This window comes from Hyperoodon ampullatus (genome assembly GCF_949752795.1).
Source record: "Hyperoodon ampullatus genome assembly, chromosome: 3".
Classification (NCBI taxonomy): domain Eukaryota; kingdom Metazoa; phylum Chordata; class Mammalia; order Artiodactyla; family Ziphiidae; genus Hyperoodon; species Hyperoodon ampullatus.
Genome location: NC_136916.1, coordinates 112,599,363 through 112,618,212, shown reverse-complemented (window position 1 = coordinate 112,618,212; position 18,850 = coordinate 112,599,363). Strand labels below are relative to the sequence as shown.

The 18,850-nt window shown below is 34.9% G+C and overlaps 1 protein-coding gene across 1 annotated transcript in view; it reads left to right on the top strand.

Annotated features, from left to right (window-relative positions):
• STRN3 (striatin 3) overlaps nt 1-18,850 on the top strand; it is a gene marked incomplete at its 3' end in the record, with an annotated part of 117,332 nt that overhangs the window by 68,999 nt on the left and 29,483 nt on the right. The window contains exons 4-7 of the mRNA XM_079699162.1: nt 3,631-3,712; nt 7,044-7,217; nt 15,136-15,265; nt 16,500-16,641. Coding sequence (XP_079555288.1) covers nt 3,631-3,712; nt 7,044-7,217; nt 15,136-15,265; nt 16,500-16,641 — 528 coding nt within the window. The remainder of the gene's footprint in view (nt 1-3,630; nt 3,713-7,043; nt 7,218-15,135; nt 15,266-16,499; nt 16,642-18,850) is intronic.

Below are 18,850 nucleotides of genomic sequence, written 5' to 3'. Positions count from 1 at the left end.
GTGGCATAGGTTTCCTTTGATCTAGCTTTTAGGTGGTTACGAAGACTCAGATGCCAGGGGACAATATTATGGTCTCCTCCTTGGAAAAGCTACAATAAATGATAAAAAGATGGAAGGCCTGTATATTTTGGGCCATGTTTACTGCAGCAGTCCCATTATAGTTAGAGGGAGTACAGTGGTTTCACCATAGAGAAAACCTGATGGCTTCATAGCTTTTCTTTAACTCATTTTTTTTCTAATATGGCTAGAATATTCAGAAAATAATGAATCACTTTTTTTTTTTTTTGGCCACTCCGCATGGCTTGCAGGATCTTAGTTCCCAGACCAGGTATTGAACCCGGGCTACAGCAGTGAAAGCACTGAGTCCTAACCACTGGACCACCAGGGAATTCCCACTTTGTATAACTTGAGGGCTGTCCCCCTAACTTGGTCTGTATAAATGTGAGGAACAGCCCCACTGTTCCTAAAACTAGAGTCGGAATTGGCTAACTGGTCTTGGTACAAGTTGGTATAAAGGATAATCATTAGCACGTAATCTCTCCTGCCCCCAACTGAAATGAGATTAAAAACAAGTCTGTTTTTATCTATATAAACTTAACTATTAAAACTTCCTTAAACTGAAGAATAAAATAACAACCAAGTATTTTATTTATAGGAAACAATAATAATAAAGTAGATTATTTTTACTGATGTAGAAAAACTACTCAAGATGTTTAGTGGAAAACAAACAAAGGAATGGGCAAAAATACACCATGCAAACAATGGGATAAAATTATTTACATCAAAGTATAGACAGAAATAAACATTAAATGAATCATTGTTGCCTTTTATATACTTAAAATAAATCAAAATGTAAAAAATGTACGAAATTCTGTTATGAAAGAAGTACAAGGTATGTGTGTTTTTATACCCTTGTCCTAGTAATACCAGTATATATATCCTAAACTTAACTCTATAAAAGGGGGTGTATCCAAATCTGTAAGTAGCTCCTATTTCCCAACATTTAAGGGAAAAAATCTACAACAGTAGACATATGGGTAAAAGACTTGAAAAGCCACCAATAAAAGAGGATATCCAAATGGCCAATAAACATATGAAACAATGTTCAAATGTATTAGTTTATACAACTTATTTGAGGAAATACAACTTAATACCACAGCACAGTACAATTAGACACCTACCACAATGTGAAAATGCAAAAGAGAAAAAGTCATGTGTTGCTGAGGATGTGGATCAACCAGGATTTGCACACCTTCTGGTGTTGGAATTCTAGATTGATAAAACTGCTCTGAAAGTGCTTTGTCAGTACAAGTTTCCCCCATTATCCCAAAGTAGAGCATTCCTGTTCATAAGCCAAAATGACATAAAACAAAGATGCAATTTACCTTTGGACACATCTTGCTAATGATGTACAAAATAAATCAAGATAAAGCGCAAATGATAATAGACACAGTTCAAAGCTATGGGCTTGTTACGGAGCTTGGTGGTGCCTCTCGCAGCTTGGGGGTGCGTGCTACCACTGTAACGGGTCACTGCAAGACAAATGCTGAAGGCTATTTTTTCTTTTTGCCTTTTTTCATAAAGAGTGAAAATTCTCTCTGAATTTTTTCAGTTAGGCTAGCAAAAACAGGTACTAAATGTAGGTCTTTCATAAAAGCGAGGTGGCCTAAAGAGAGCTTTCGAAAAGCGGGGGATAAATGTATTGCTAAAGGGAACGTAGCATGCCCCGTGGCCCAGTAATTCCACTCCTTAAAATGTTCATCACAAGGCTTGTATAAGAATGTTCATAGTATCATTACTTTTAATAGCAAAAAACTGGAAACAATTCACATGTTCTTCACCAATAGAATAGATAAATATATTGTGATACTTTAGTGTAAGGAAATGCTGTTTAGCAAAAAAAATGAATAAACTATAACTAGACTAAGCTATAACTAAAAGTGAATAAACTATAACTAAATTTTATGTGGATCACATAAAACTGAAAATTTATAGAAATGATTTCATATATATCAAATTCAAAAATTAACCTAGTGTTTAGAAATCAGGGTAGTGTTAATATCCTTTTAGGAGTATCTAGTTAGACTTGGGAAAGGGCACGATGAAAGTTTTTGGGGGTGCTGATGACATTTTATTTCTTCATCTAGGTACTGGTTACATGGGTGTGTTAAAAAATTCATTGAGCTGTACACTTAGGATGTACTTCAAGAATATCCTTCGCAACATTATTTATAATAATGAAAAATGGAAACATTTCATCATTAGGGAGCTGGTTAAATTAAATAGGTATATACTTTCTGTAGATTATATAATTATTTTATATGATGTTAGTCTATATTTATTGCCATAGAATGTTCAAGATACATTAAGTATTGAAAGCAGCTTGTAGTGCAGTACACACACTTTGGCCTTTTTTTTTTTTTTTTTTTTTTTAATTTAAGGAGGGGAGAAGCTGATGTATGTTATTTTCAGATGGAAAATATGGAATGATAAAATCTCAAGTACTAATACTGTTGGTGATAGGATTTGGGGCAATTTGTATTTCTTTTTTTTAAATGTATGTTTTTTGGCCAGTTAATTATGTGTTATATGTGATTTAAAAATAAGCAAAATGGTATAAATAGAAAAAGTTATAAATAAAAAATTGGGGCTATTAGAATGAGATAATTATTTCTGGAAATTATAGATGTTTCTACGTGCAGGGGAAGAATGAGAAGATATTAATAACGGATTGTTAAGGTTAGAGAAGTAATGCCTGCAGAGAATATTTGAATTGCTACCAATAACTGTTTGTTCATGTGACTCTGAGGAGTCTAGGAGCCTAATGACTGTAAGCCATGGTAAGAGTTCTCAACATTCAGTGTGAGGGCTTATCTTCTACGGCCCTATATTCTTTGCTTTATCATAATTTTTATAATGGGAAATTATAGGAAAATATTTCTGTATCATTAGTGCCAATGAATAGTTTTAAATATCACTGTGGATATACTTGTTGAGAGGTTAACTCATCTGAAGTTATACCGTTTATTAAACTCTTTTTTAATGCATACACTTCGTTACCAGAGAATAAAATATGACTTTTTACATATAGTAAAAACTGTTTTAGTTCTAAAAATGAAATTGACTGTATAGAGTCTCGTATGTAGACTTAGAGTCTACTGATACAGACTCTAAGTTATTCACTAGTTTTATAAATATATAATTTCTAAACAATGTTGATTTTGAAAAGTTTATATAAATAGTAAATATCACTTTATTTTCAAAAGCATTCAACTCAGCAGAATTCTGGTAGTTTAAAAAATTGATTTTAATAGAATTTCATTTCAAAGCCTGGGCTTTTGATTTTTAAATCACTTGTAATAATAGTTAATGTACACTTGGGTTTTCCCAATTTTAAAACAAGGAGGGTGGTGCCTAAGTGTTTGGGCTGTCAGGATAAACACACTTAAAATGAGTGACCCACAGTAAACACTCAATAAAAGTTAATTTTCTTCTATCCTTTATAAAATATTTTGGTATATTCTTGTGGGACTTTATCCCTAAGAGAACTTTGGCAGTATTATCAGGAGTTGAAATAACGTGTATGAAACTTGTCTTGTTTTTGTTGTTGTTGTTACTGTTAATTTTTAGAAGAAACCAAAGACACAGAGGCTCCCACAGCACCTCAGAATAGCCAGTTAACGTGGAAGCAGGGCAGACAGCTGTTAAGACAGTGAGTAATGGTTCATTTTCACCTTTCTTTAAGGATCTAGGTATGAAGGTGCTTCTGTTCAGTCACTTTGCAAGTGAAAATTATTTAATGATAATGGGACAATGTGTATAGTTTTCATATTGCTTCTTTTTTGTTTTGTTGGATGCTTGGATCTTTTTAAAGTTTTGTTTCCTCTGAATGTTTCTCAAAACATTTCTCAGAATGATGTTTTTTTCTTATTTGTGGAGTAACATGTCATAAAGACTGTATGTCTTGAAGACCAGAACAAAAACAATAGGGAGTTCATACTTATAGACATTCTCATTTCCATCACTGGAAAATCTACATATTTGGTTTTAAGTGAAATTGTGACTGGCTTAGAGAAGGAATTTAACTGGTTATCAGAAACTTTTCAGAAGTGGCTTGCTAAATCCTGCTTCTACTTGAATTTTTGAGGAAGCTTTTTTTTTTGAGGAACCTTTTTGATGTTTGAATTCTTTGCCGTATTAGAAGTACTTATGTGGCAAATATTATTGTATTATCTATTTGTTCTTTTCCCTTGTATTTTGAAAACTTTGGTACTCGTTTACTACTGAAATCTTAGGTAATTCAGCTTTCTCAACTCTAGACATCTTTACCATCACTTCAGTAACCCAGTGAAGTGTGGTCAGACCCTTGATCTTGTTATAACCTAGAACTGCCCTACCTCTGGAATATTCCATAATCATATTCCACTTTTCTTACTCCAGTTCCCATGTTATTTGTCCTCTGACCTTACTTTGATCTTTAGATCCTTGACTATTTCATTTCCCTTACCTCCTTTACCTATTGTTGGTTTAATTTTTTTTTTTTTTTTTTTTTTTGGCGGTGAGGTTTTTTTGTTGTTTCTTTTTGTTGTTTCCCTAGCTCCCGCTTAGACCCCATGATCCTTTACCCTTTTGCTGGTACCCTTAACTTTCCTGCTTCCCACTCCTTACCCCCCACCACCAGTCATTTTACTATACCTACCTGCAGTATCCCAGCCCTAATCAGTCTTACTGTCTATTGCTTCTGTTTCTAATTAATTCTTAGAGAAAAATCACAGAATTGTGTGAATGCCAATTCACATTCATGGTTTCCTGTCCAAACATTGCATAGAGCCTTTTTCCATATCCCTGGTCATCTCCTGCTCCCATTGCCCTCAGTGGATATTCTGAACTTTTACCACATCTCAGCCCATTCTCCCTTACTCTCATTAGAGCACCTCAAGCTCTACTTCACTGAAAGCATGAAGGCTATCAGGCGAGAACTGTCTTCACTTTTTGCTTTCCTTTCTGAAAATGTATTTAAACCTCATATTCATCATCTCAGTTTCTAATGTTCCATTCAAAGAAGTATTTATTAATCTGGACAGTTAGTGACTAAAACTCAAACAAATTTCAAAAACAGATTACTGTCTGGAAGGATGCTTGGGATAGCTAGCAGAGTTGAGGGAAGTGCTGATTAACTGAGTGTTAGAAACTTAAGAGCTAGTGTATCACTGAAGATTTCTCAGAGAGTGGAAACATCCAGAATATGTTCTTATTCTCTGGTGTTCTGCTCCTCTGTGTATCAGTTTTATTCTTTTCTACTGAAAACCACTTTTCTCCAGGTGGCAGGGGATCCCTTATTTTAGTCAGAATAATTTCTGAGGATTGGATTTGTCTTGACTTGATCAAATAACTGCCCACGAGTCAGTTATTTTTACCTGGGTTGTTTAAGATCTTGACAGTTCCTTTAGACCACATGGCTAGAGTGTGGTGGGAGTTTTTTCCTCAAAAGAGGATCGTGTTTTTTAGAAGAGTATGATGGATAGAGAGAAATCAGTTGCACAGTATTTCTCTCATAAATGCCTAATCCCATTGCCTGGCTTTATATTGTGTCTCTTCTCATCTTTCTGTAACAGTAGTTTATCTTCATAGTCTTCCTTATTCATTTCTCAACTGTCTAGTTTGTTCTCCATTTTGATATTCCCCTGAAGCTTCTATCACAAACATATTTATGAGACCCTTTTTGTTCATATTGATCTTTTGGAAATATTTGACATTAACTCTTCATTTCTTTTTGAAACTCTGTTTTTCTTACTTTCATGAAACTACTTTCTGCTTTTTTTACCCTCATTTGTCAAGTTCTTTCTTTTAATTTTCCTTTGAGTTTCTTATTCTTCCAGCCCTTTAGATGTTTGTGTCCCCAGGTTTTGTTTTTACTTATGCTTTTTCTCTGGGTAACTTCATTTAAATCCATGGCTTCAGATATCTCCAAACACTAATGACTCCCAAATCTGTATACCCAGTCGAGTCCCTTCTGAGCTTTTGACCTTCTTACCACTGTGCCTAATAAATGTTATCACTTTCATAGACACTACTTGATTATTTGATAGGTACCCTCTAAACCATATTCTGACCCTTTATTTTTCATTTTATTCAGTAGAACCACCATGCAACCATCCCAGCTGGAAACCTGAAAATTTTGCAAAGTTCTTATATCTTCTTTTATTCTACTGCCGTATTTACTTGTGTACCAAGTCACTAAGATATTTTATTTTTCTCACATTTCTCCTCTTCTCTAGTTTTAATTCTTGCTGTGTTAGTGTCCTAACCAGTCTCCCTGTCTTTAGCTTTCACTTAAAAATCCTCTGTTATTTCGTCAGCAACATATAAAAAGAAACAAAAAAAGCTTCTTTTTAACATCTTCCCTTAGCCTGTCAAATACTTTAGGAAGAAATTTTTAAATTTGTCACACAAAGCCGTTCATGACCCATTGTCTATACTTATGTCATGATTCAGTCCCTTTCTTCTTTTTCAGTCTCATCCTAGATCCTCGGTTAGGTACCCTGGTTTAGATAACAAGGAAAGTTTGAAAACCACGGGACTGTAGGACTGCTATAAGACCTTAGATCCTAGAAGGAGAACTAATCTATCCATCAACCTCTGGCTAAGAGCCAGGGTTTAAATGTAGCATGTCATTGTTCTGAGGTTTAGTTCTGTTCATCCTTTACCACTTTCTGGAATTTTTTTTTTTTTAAGTAATATATATCATCAACTCCTAAAAGTTTTTTTAACACTCTGGGTCTTTTTAGGCTTCAGGATAATTGGCCCTTAATTAGTGTTAGCCATCTATATGCTTTTTTAATTAAACTATGGTTTGTAATTGGACTTTTTTTTTTTTGGTAGAACTGGAACTAGTCTAGAGAAAAGAAAGTTACTGAGACAAAGGAAAAGTAAATTTTATAGGATTATGGATTTTTCTAAAATTCTTTGATGTGATTTTGATTTAACAAGTTTGCATGTATTAACAATATGTGGGATTTAATATTTTTAATTTTCTCTTATAGATATCTTCAGGAAGTAGGTTACACAGATACAATATTAGATGTACGGTCTCAGCGGGTAAGATCATTACTTGGACTATCTAATTCAGAACCAAATGGATCAGTAGAGACAAAGAATTTAGAACAGATCCTGAATGGAGGTGAATCTCCTAAGCAAAAAGGACAAGAAATCAAAAGGTATGACCTATACTTATAGGTTAACATTGTTTATATAACAGATATTGTGAATTTCTTTAGCTTCTTGTTATTGCTGTTAACAGTTATTGAAGCATGTAGAGTTCAGATTTAAAGATTACCCCCCACCCCCTAAATGGTACCATGGACAAAGAAACTTTTTATTTGGGTGCTTTTTAAATTTATTTATCTTGGGGCTTCCCTGGTGGCGTGGTGGTTAAGAATCCACCTCCCAGTGCAGGGGACCCGGATTCGAGCCCTGGTCTGGGAAGATCCCACATGCCGCAGAGCAACTAAGCCCATATGCCACAACTACTGAGCCCCTGTGCCACAACTACTGAAGCCCGCATGCCTAGATCCCATGCTCCGCAACAAGAGGAGGCACCGGAATGAGAAGCCCACGCACCATAACGAAGAGTAGCCCCCGCTCGCCACAACTAGAGAAAGCCCGCATGCAGCAATGAAGGCCCAACACAGCCAAAAATAAAATAAATAAATTTATTAAAAATATATATTAAATTTATTCATCTTGGGACTTCCCTGGTGGTCCAGTGGTTAAGACTCCATGCTCCCAGTGCAGGGGGCCCGGGTTCTATCCCTGGTCAAGGAACTAGATCCCACATGCCACAACGAAGATCTCACATGCGGCAACAAAGGTCCCGCATGCCACAACTAAGACCCGGTGCAGCCAAATAAATAAATAATTTTTTTTAAAGATTTATTTATCTTAAATTTTGATGCCAAGAGAATGACTGTAGTTCTGAAATAGGTTCAAAATTAAAATTTGAGGGTGATTTCATGTAGTTCAGAGTTATTTTAATGTCTTGATCTTCAAATTTTTGTTAGAGTATTTTCAGTAAATTATAATACTATATAATTAGAACAGTAATGGTTGTTTAGACACTGGTGTCAAAGAAACAAGGCTTTGGGGCTTCCCTGGTGGCGCAGTGGTTGGGAGTCCGCCTGCCGATGCAGGGGACACGGGTTCGTGCCCCGGTCCGGGAAGATCCCACATGCCGCGGAGTGGCTGGGCCCGTGAGCCGTGGCCGCTGAGCCTGCGCGTCCGGAGCCTGTGCTCCGCAACGGGAGAGGCCACAACAGTGAGAGGCCCGCATACCGCAAAAAAAAAAAAAAAAGAAAAGAAAAGAAACAAGGCTTTGCGTTGTGTTTGGACTCAGAAAGCTACCAGATATACTTTAAAATTTAATGTCTTTATTGATAGAGTTCACATACCATAAAGTGCACCCACTTGAAGTATATAAGTTTAATAGTTTTTAAGATAGTCACAGAGTTGTTCAGCCGTCACCACAATCTAAGTTTTGAAAATTTTCATTACTCCATAAAGAAACTTCGTACTCGTTAGCTGCCACTCCCCATTCTTTCCCATACTCTTCCCACTCACCAACCCTAGGCAACCATTAATATACTTTCTGTATCTATAGATGTGCCTATTCTAGATATTTTATGTAAATGGTTATTTTGTGAGTAGCTTCTTTTACTTAGTGTAATATTTTTAAGATTCATCCATGTTATAGCAAATGTCAGTAATTCATTTCTTCTTATTGCCAAATAATATTCTTTTCTATGGATATACCACATTTTGTTTATCCATTCCTTGTCCAATTGATGGGCATGTTGATTGGTTCCACATTTTGGAATAATGAATAATGCTACTTTGAACATTGGTCTGCAGGTGTGGACATATGTTTTCAAGTCTCTTGGGTTTATACCTAGGAGTGGAATTGCTATGTCATACAGTAACTCTGTGTTTACCTTTTTGAGGAATTTCCAAACTCATTTCCAAAGTGGCTGGACTATTTTACATTCCCATCAGAAATGTATAAGAATTCTGATTTCTCTACATCCTCATTAACACTTGTTTTCTGTGTACCAGATACACTTTTGATTATAGCACAGATTTGATAAATGCAAGCTGTCAAGCAGGTGGAACTTTTTTTTCATTTTTTACCATTAGATATTACCTTGAATTACATAGGTTGGAAGGACAAAGAAAAGAAAGAGAGTGGAAAAAACCAGAATGAATTCATTAGTTTGGTTAGAGCTTAAGAAGTTAATAATATGTACAGTTTATAAACTAGCATTGTTTCATACCTTAGATATATTTTATGACATCATGCAGTTATTTAAAACATGTTGATGACTTTCAAGTTAACATAAGCCTTTAGTTTAGGGGTTTTATTTTTGAGAAATAAGGTCTCTTTAATAAAAACAATTTGACATCTAACAGAGCCCTTGTTTTCTTTACTCTGGATTTCAGGGATCATAGAGCTTTCATAGCTTTAGAGAAAAAGCAAGGATATTACTATGTTATCTTAAACTAAACTTGTCAGCTAACCAGGCTAAGTAGTTCTTAGGATTTATAAATACTTTAGAGGAACACAGTTTACTATATCACACCTGAATCTGAATTAAAAATCCACAACAGACGGTATCTTCTCCTTGTAAAGCTTCTTCCCTTTGCAAGATTAAGAGTTTAATAGTTTTTTTTTTTTTCTGTTGTGGTAAAAAACACATAACATGAGATCTGTCTTAATAAATTTTAAGTGTATGGTGTAGTGTTGTTAACTGTAAGCACAATATTGTAGAGCACTTCTCTAGAACATTTTCATCTTTCATGACTGAAACGCCATACCCATTGAATAACAACTCCCTATTTCCTCCTCCCCCCAGCCCCTGGCAAACAACATTTGACTTTCTGTTTCTACGAGTGACTACTTCAAATACTTTATATATATTTATATAATATATGAATACTTTATATAAGTGGAATTAATACAGTATTTGTCCTTGTGTGACTGGCTTATTTCACTTAACATAATGTCCCAAGGTTCATCAGTGTCATAGCATATGACAGGATTTCCTTCTTTTTTATGGCTGAATAATTATTGAATGTATTTACCACATTTTCTTTATCCATTTATCCGTCCACAGACATTTAGGTAATAATTGTTTTTAATCAATGTGATTTCCTTCTTAATGAGTATAGCTGTATATTGCGAGTCTGTACTAATGTAGGTGTGTATGGTTCAGCTATGATCAGGGCCTTTGAAAATTCCTAAGAAATATGAAAATGACCTAACATGTTGATAGAGGTGTCAACAAAAAGATGTTTATCGTATTCTCATTTATAACAATAAAAAATTTGAAGCAGTCTCCATGTTCAACAGTAGAAGAATGGTAAATTGTAGATCATATTATTAGAGACAGTATGCTTAATGGTTTAGAATGGGAACTCTGAAGACAGACTAGGTTTGAATCTGGACTTTGCTGCTTACTAGCTGTGACTTTGGGCAGGGTACTTTACCTTCCTGTGCCTTGGTTTCCTCATTTGTAAAATGGTAATGATAGGTTGATGTGAAGAAGAAATGAATTAATGTAAGGCATTTGGAACAATGCTTGGTACATAATAAGTGTTAGCTATGATGAAATATTGCTTATCCAGTTGAAATGTGACCCAATCAAGAGTAATATTTACTAGATTCTGCTGAGTAAATGTTACTGTTGTCTTTCTTGGTTTATTCTTTGGTTTATTGTAGGGGGATGTTGTGGGTATATAGTGTATCATATCACACAGCCTCCACCTTATAAGAATTCATTGGGGAAAAGAGTTCTGATAGGTCTTGTAACTGAAAAGCTGTGCTGCTTCTTAGTGATTGGTCTGATTTACCTTTGAACCTCCAGTAGTTGCTCTCTTTCTTTTTACTCTGACTGTTTGGAATCTTGCCATATTTGTGGGTTTCCCTTATCTCTAGAAAACACTGACTCTTTTTTACCCTTTTACTTACAAACCTTACTCTTGGCTTCATTCTGTTTTCCCTTCATCTGGATATATAATTTTAAAAATTCTGTTGATTGCTTTTCATTGAATGAGAAAGGATAGTAAATAAATAGTTGACAAAGAAAAAAATTATTATAAAATTCCATAGATGTAGATGTCCACTTAAGCATGTGGATTAAAGGCAGATTTACTTGTGTGCCTTCTGGAACCTCTGTTAAAATATCAGTTAAAGACATTTTAAGACACATTGGTTGACACATAAGGACAAAAAATTGAATATATAGAAAGAATGAGAGGATATACTGTCCATCAGATAGGGAGAACTTAATAATTTTGGAAGCTGGAAAGAAGAAAAGGAACAAGCCAATTCAAGTCCCAAAATGCCAGTAAAGTTCCAAAAGCTAAGGAGTTAGAGGTATCAGGTATATCTGGAGTCAGGTTTAGAGGGGGTTATTAATAGAGAATTAGTTTCAAGTTTATGTAAGAGGCAGTTAGAATCTCAAACCCCCTCTCTAATCCTGTGTAGCCGCTTGAACACCCCTCCCCTATCCCAAAGAATGTTGGTATATTTTCTGGTGAATTCCAGTGATTGCTGATTTCTTAAGAAAACAAGCAACTGTAGGGTGGACTACTATACTGAAGACAGGAGCATTATCTGAAAATCTCTAGCTGAACGGTGAGATTCCCTGTTTCCTTCTACTTGGCTTCAGGTATGTTGGCAGCTGGTCTTAAATCCCTTTCAGGCAGGAATATGATCACATTAATAGAGAAGACCTTATGATCCGACAGTTGGGATCTGCCAGCGAAATGGCTGGGACTCTGCCCTGTTGTTATACAGAAGTGAAGCTAGCTACTTTGACAAGCCTCACCCATGTACACAATATATCCAATTAGTTTTTCTGTGCCTCACTGTTAAATATTAACAGTTAAGGAAAGACTTTAATATGAAAATTGGAGACCAAAGGAACCAAACATAAAAAAGGAACTCAGAGAAAAGAGGGAGCAGAAGACTTTCAAAACTATAATTACTCTTCTGAGAGGACTGAGAGAAGATAATACGTCTATAAAACAGTAATATGTTATTGTATACGGTTCAGTAAGAGATCAGAAAAGAGCTAATAGAAATTTTAAAGTGTGATTTAAATAATTTTCATGTAAGACTTGGGAGATAAAAGACTCTCCCAGAAAAGAGAAAAGGGGAAAAAAAGTAAGACTGAAAAGAGAGGAAAATCTAAAGATCAGTCCAAGAGGGACAACATCTGAATAGGAGTTTCAAAAAGAGAACAGGTAAACTGGTGTTGAAAAAATTTTTTAAAGAGTAATTTAAAAAAAATTCTGGAATATATTTATAGAATGTGTTTCCAAGGATGTTTGTTTCCACATTGAAAGGATTTCTCCCAGTTACACTATAAAGTTAATTTTTAAAAATCTATACAAAGGCCATCATTGTGAATGCTAAAAAGAAAACATCTCAAGAGAAACAGCATGGTAGCTTGCAAGTAGGGTGAAGTCTCAGACCCTTCACAGTCCATGGTTGCTTTAATTTCTATTTTGCTAAAGACTAATGATGTTGAGCATCTGTGTATGCCATCCACATATCTTTTGATACAGGATCTGTTTGAATAATTTCCCCATTTTTTCATTGTTTTATTTGTTATTGTTGAGATTTAAGTGTTCTTTATATATAGTCCTTCATTAAATGTGTGACTTGCAAATATTTTGTCCCAATCTATAGACTTTTCTTTAAATTCTCTATAGTGTCTTTCAAAGAGCAAAAGTTTTTAATTTGGGGAAGTCTGATTCATCTTTCTTTTATTTTTTTAATTTATTTAATTTATTTTTTTTGTGGTACGCGGGCCTCTCACTGTTGTGGCCTCTCCTGTTGCGGAGCACAGGCTCCGGACGCGCAGGCCCAGCGGCCATGGCTCACGGGCCCAGCCGCTCTGCGGCATGTGGGATGCTCCCGGACCGGGGCACGAACCCGTGCCCCCTGCATTGGCAGGCGGACTCTCAACCACTGCGCCACCAGGCAAGCCCTGTTCTTTCTTTTATTGATTGTGCTGTTTGACTTTTAAACCTTGTACATGTATTGTTGTGATCAAATACAATTTTTAAAACCTGAAACGTGAGTTCTCACTTTAGAGACAGGAACTTCTATCCAAGGAACAATAATACTTTATCAAAGTTCAAAACAAAACTCTCATGTCTTAAATTTTCTATTTTTTATTTTTCTATCATTGATGTGCCAATTTTGTCAAATATTTTCTTTGCCTTTCATTTAATCCCCAGATATCGAGACGTATTACTAATGTTGAACTGAAAAGTATGTGTTTTGTTATTGTGGTAGTTTTTTGTTTGTTCTTACTAATTTGCACTTGAAAAACACATCTCTTTCTACATTCAGTGTTGATACAGGTCCTAGAACCATGTGCTGGATTAGGCAGAGTATAATAGACCTATTAAATCCCTATGTCTGGGATGAAGTGAGAGTGGCACGGACATATATACACTACCAAATGTAAAATAGATAGCTAGTGGGAAGCAGCTGCATAGCACAGGGAGATCAGCTTGGTGCTTTGTGACCACCTAGAGGGGTGGGATAGGGAGGGTGGGAGGGAGACGCAAGAGGGAGGAGATACGGGGATATATGTATATGTATAGCTGATTCACTTTGTTATAAAGCAGAAATTAACACACCATTGTAAAGCAATTATACTCCAATAAAGGTGTTTAAAAAATGTCTGAATTGTATTATATCCTTAATTTGGACTAAGAACCAATCAGGGAGGGAAAAAAATCCTAACATTTAGACTATTATTCTTTTTGTTACCATGTACTGTTCGTATTGGTAAGGATATTTGAGATCATCTAGTTTAACCACCACCCCCCCACCCCCCACCCCCAGTTTACAGGTAAAGAAGTCGAGGCCAAAAGGTTTAAGTGACTTGGCCAAATTCAAGCAGCTAAGTCAGTGGAAGAGTTGAGACTTTCATTATGAGAGTCTGTGTTCAGCTGAAGCTTTCACCGTTCTGTTGCAGCCTCTGTTTTTAGACATTTAACCAACTATTTGAAAACCTTTTTTGTACATAGAGGAGGAATTCAGATTATAGTTTTAAAATGACTTCGTAAGAGATAAAAATAGATTATCACTGTTACCTATTATATGAGTGGTTCTGAAACACTTCAAAGTTTTTTTTTTTAAGTAGTTTTTCTTTTTCCCCCTTAAGTATTTATTTATTTGGCTGCACCGGGTCTTAGTTGTGACATTTGGGATCTTTTACTTGTGGCACGCAAGCTGTTAGTTGTGGCATGCGGGATCTAATAGTTCCCTGGCCAGGGATCGAACCCGGGCCCCCTGCATTGGGACCACCGAGTCTTAACCGCTGGACCACCAGGTAAGTCCTGAAAGTATTTCTTTAGTATATTAATAATCCTGTTTTCTAGGTAAGGAAATCTGTAAAATGGATTGGAATGTTATATATCTGATTTACCATAACTTTAAATCTGAGCAGCCCGATAAATTAAAGTTCGGTTTGTTTTGTTTTGTTTTTTTGCGGTACGCGGGTCTCTCACTGCCGTGGCCTGTCCCGTTGCGGAGCACAGGCTCCGGACGCGCAGGCTCAGAGGCCATGGCTCACGGGCCCAGCTGCTCCGGGGCACGAACCCATGTCCCCTGCATCGGCAGGCAGACTCTCAACCACTGTGCCACCAGGGAAGTCCCTAAAGTTCAGTCTTAGTCGTAAACATTTGCACCAAGCTGTAAGAGGTTGTAGAGCTATAAGAAATGCTGAGTTTAAGTTGCTTGCTCATGATGGCTTTATTTTGAGAAATAATAGCACATTTGAGTGCCTAATACTATAGGGTTTTTATTTTGATGCAGCAATTACTTAAAGTATTTTCATTGTAGAAACTTAACAACTACTTTTATTGATACTTTAACTGTAGAACATAAATGATCTTTCAAAACATTTTTGTGTAGAATATTTAGATAATACATCATAAGTAAGTTTTCATTTGAATCTCTCTTACTACCTTCAAGTACTATTTTAAAATAGGAGACAGAAAGAAATATTAGAATTAATCATTGGAATATTTTGATTCATCATTTTTCCTCTCTTACAGGCCTTCTGGTGATGTTCTTGAGACATTCAATTTCTTAGAAAATGCTGATGACAGCGACGAAGAAGAGGAAAATGACATGATTGAAGGCATCCCAGAAGGAAAAGACAAACATCGGATAAATAAACACAAAGTAAGAATTCAATTTTCTATTCTTATTAGGTAAAATATATGTAGTCATGTATTTGGAATAGAAAATTTCAAGATGTCTTTTGTTACATTGGGAGTGATTGATTATTTTTTATTATGTCACTTGAAAGTTTTATATAGTCAGTTCTTATTGAATTAACCTACACATAGTAGAAATTATTTGCTGTATTATAAATGGCAAGAAAGGGTCTGTTTTTATAGGACTAGTCCAGTGATTTGAAACTTTTTTTTGAAAAGTTACATCCTTTCCACTCCTGTCACAATTAAGAATCACTGCTGAAGTCTCTCTCTTCCTGTACAGTAAACAAGTGGTAAATTGTAACTGAAGTGGGGTGGCACTCCCACCCTGGGTGAGGGAGTAAACTCAGAATTGTAAATATACGTGTCAACACTCTGATTGTTTGTTAAGGATTAATAAAAATTTGCTTTTGCTCATAACCTAAGAAACAGGTTTATGTATTTTAGTGTTGATGCAGGTTAGCTGTAAGAGCAAAAGTAGATTAAATGATCCATGTGTGAATTGTCATAGTAGTGTACAGTATTTCAAGTATGTTTTTTAAAGAAAAAAGTGGATGGGTTCTGTTGTGGTTCTTTGGGATTTTACAGTAATATAGGAAAAATGCCAGTGTTTCTCAGAAGCTTCCAGTCTATAAAAGCAGTTTTCAACCTTTCTGCCAAATTTCATGTGTGTAACACACTCATATGTGGAGCATAGGTGAACAGAGATTTTGATCCTTCCCTATTTTTTTGTTCTGGGAAGCACTACTATAAATACCACAGCTGTTGACTTGCATTAATGTCCTTATTAACTATGCCATATCCTTATACGTTACGGACTACCTGTGCAGTTCTCAGTGAATGAGGTCAATTCAACACAACATATTAGAATGTAAGTTAGTGCATGGGTCTTTTGGTACCTGTGAATCTATTGTAATTAGAGAAGTTCTTTGTAAGAATCATCATACTTGAAGATTAAGATTTTAACCATTCTTATTACCACATTGCTTGCATCACATTTTATAACAGTGTTCACACAGCACTGTTGACAACCATTTATCTTGGGTATAATTTGGGATTGGTGAACTATGTGGAAAATCTAAAATTTTGTATCTAATCTAAAAATGGGAGTGCAAATGTAAAGATAATTGTGTGAAAACATAAAGGACTCCTTTACAATTTAGCATAAAGGTAATTCTTGGCTTATGTTCCGTTTACAGATAGGTAATGAAGGTTTAGCTGCTGACCTAACCGATGATCCTGATACTGAGGAAGCACTGAAAGAATTTGATTTTTTAGTGACTGCTGAAGACGGTGAAGGAGCTGGAGAAGCACGGAGTTCAGGGGATGGCACAGAATGGGGTAAGGTGATAAAGAAATGGGGGTGGGAAATCATCTAGCCCTTAAAGTTGTATTTTATTAAATATAATATGTGGAATGTGTATATCTGAATGTATGATGGCAGTTAAACTGGGAGCAAAGAGAAGAGTGGTATTGAATAATTTCAGAGTATTTTGCACCAATTTATTTAGATTTGGTGACTAAACTTTAATATATGGCTTTTGGTGGATTTTGATTTTTGAAATTTATCTTGATTTAAAGTTGAAATATTTAGTCAATTTAGAGATCCAATTCCTTTCTTCTTAGCAGATTTTTTTAAAAAGCATGTATACAGTTTTAAACATTCCTATGATTTAATTTGGTAATGAATCTGGGTTTCAAGAAGATAACTCTTTTCAGTATGCCTGTATGGTATTATCTGATTTATTGCTAGGAAGTAATAAAGCTACTAATCTTGAATTATAGCTCTATATTGAGCAAGATTTATTGAAGTATTAAACTTCATTACATGTAATATTCAGTGTACAAATGCATTAGAGCCTAGCCTTTGGAAGTGATACCTACTGCTAATAATAATCCAGCCATAACTAAAAGGGATAAAGCAGTTCTATTTATACAGGGTTTAAAAACCCCATTAGAAAGTAAAATAAAAGTGTACAAAGTATTTTAAGATAATAGCTGAGGTCCAGTATGTTATTCCTATTAAAAATGTTCATTTAATCATCATTTAATATCAACATGTTACCTGGTAGGGAGAACTCAAATTGTGTTTACAGAGCTTTATTGGAGAAGGTTACTAAGTACCTTAATGCATATTTCACATGAATACCAAAGTTGCTTAGTTACTAACAAGGGGAATTATCACTAGATTTTTAAAAACTACTTTGGTAATAAGGAAACACTCTTGGATTTTTTTTAAATGCCTCATTTATTTATTGAAGCTGAATATTGCTAACAGCAGGAGAGACAAGACCTAATATAATGTTTATTGACTATCCTGATACAAATTGAGTACTTAAAAGATCTGAATTTTGTTATCAGCTTTCTCATTGTTTATGATTCTCAAGCATTGTTTTCAGATCTTTACTGCTGTCTTCTAAGGGGAAAGAGGAGACATACTAATTGAAAATATTAAAAAGTTCCACAATTACTTTCTAGACTTCGAATATACATTTTTGTAATTACTATTTGAAAATAGCTATGTTATAGAAATTTTCCCTTCTTAAGAATTAGCTTTGCTCAAGAGCAAGAATTAACCTTGCTCCAGAAAAGTAAAAGTATGTTTTCTTCTAACTTCTCTGTGCAACCCATTCAAAGTTGGAAATACCTTATTTTTTGCCAAAAGTTTCTAAAATACTGTTTATTTTTTTCTGGATTTTAAAATAATTATATAAGTATATTTAAATTGTATAAATACATAATTATTTTATAATTCCTGTGTTTTTTAGGAGGTTTAGAACCCACAGATACATGTGAAGAAGAAAATTAAAAATCACCTGTAACACTGCTATATAGAGAGAATCATGGTTAATATTTATATCTATCTTTATTTAACAAGGATTTTGCTGTGTGCTGATTTATAAACCACAGTTTCCATTTAATATATTATTCTTCTGCAACATCATTTTCAATAACTGCATAGTATTCTTGATGGAATATGTTCCACTATTTCTTTAACTCTGCTGTACTGTTGCACATTTAGATTATTTTTATTAAAGAAAAAAAAGATCAAAAGCAGTTTTCAAACATCTGTATAGCTAAATCTTGGGACATATCCATTCCTATTTTCTTCACCTAAAATTGCTGGAAATTTAACTGTCCATCAGAAGAATATATAAAAATTTCAGGAATGTAATTTGTATAAAAGGGCATTATTTCTATAATAAAAGTACTATATTATATGCAGTTGATTGGTCCTTCTGTCCAGAGACTTCTGACTATAGGGCAGAGTTTCAAGAGAGGACCTAATTAGTGTGAATGACAAGTGTGGATACTTTATTTACTTTTACTGTTAATATTTGAGAGTGACCTGAATCTTCTTGTGTAATTGGAAGTAACCGACAAAGTCTCTTCCTTCTGGACAGGTCTAAAACACCTTTAAAGCATTCTAAGTTCTTGAGAAGGAAAGGACTCTGTTAAGAACAAAATGGTTCAAGTAGTTTCTTTCCTTAAGAAATGAAAACTATCAAAGGATCTATGCAGTGATTTTGAATTTATCATTTTTACTCAA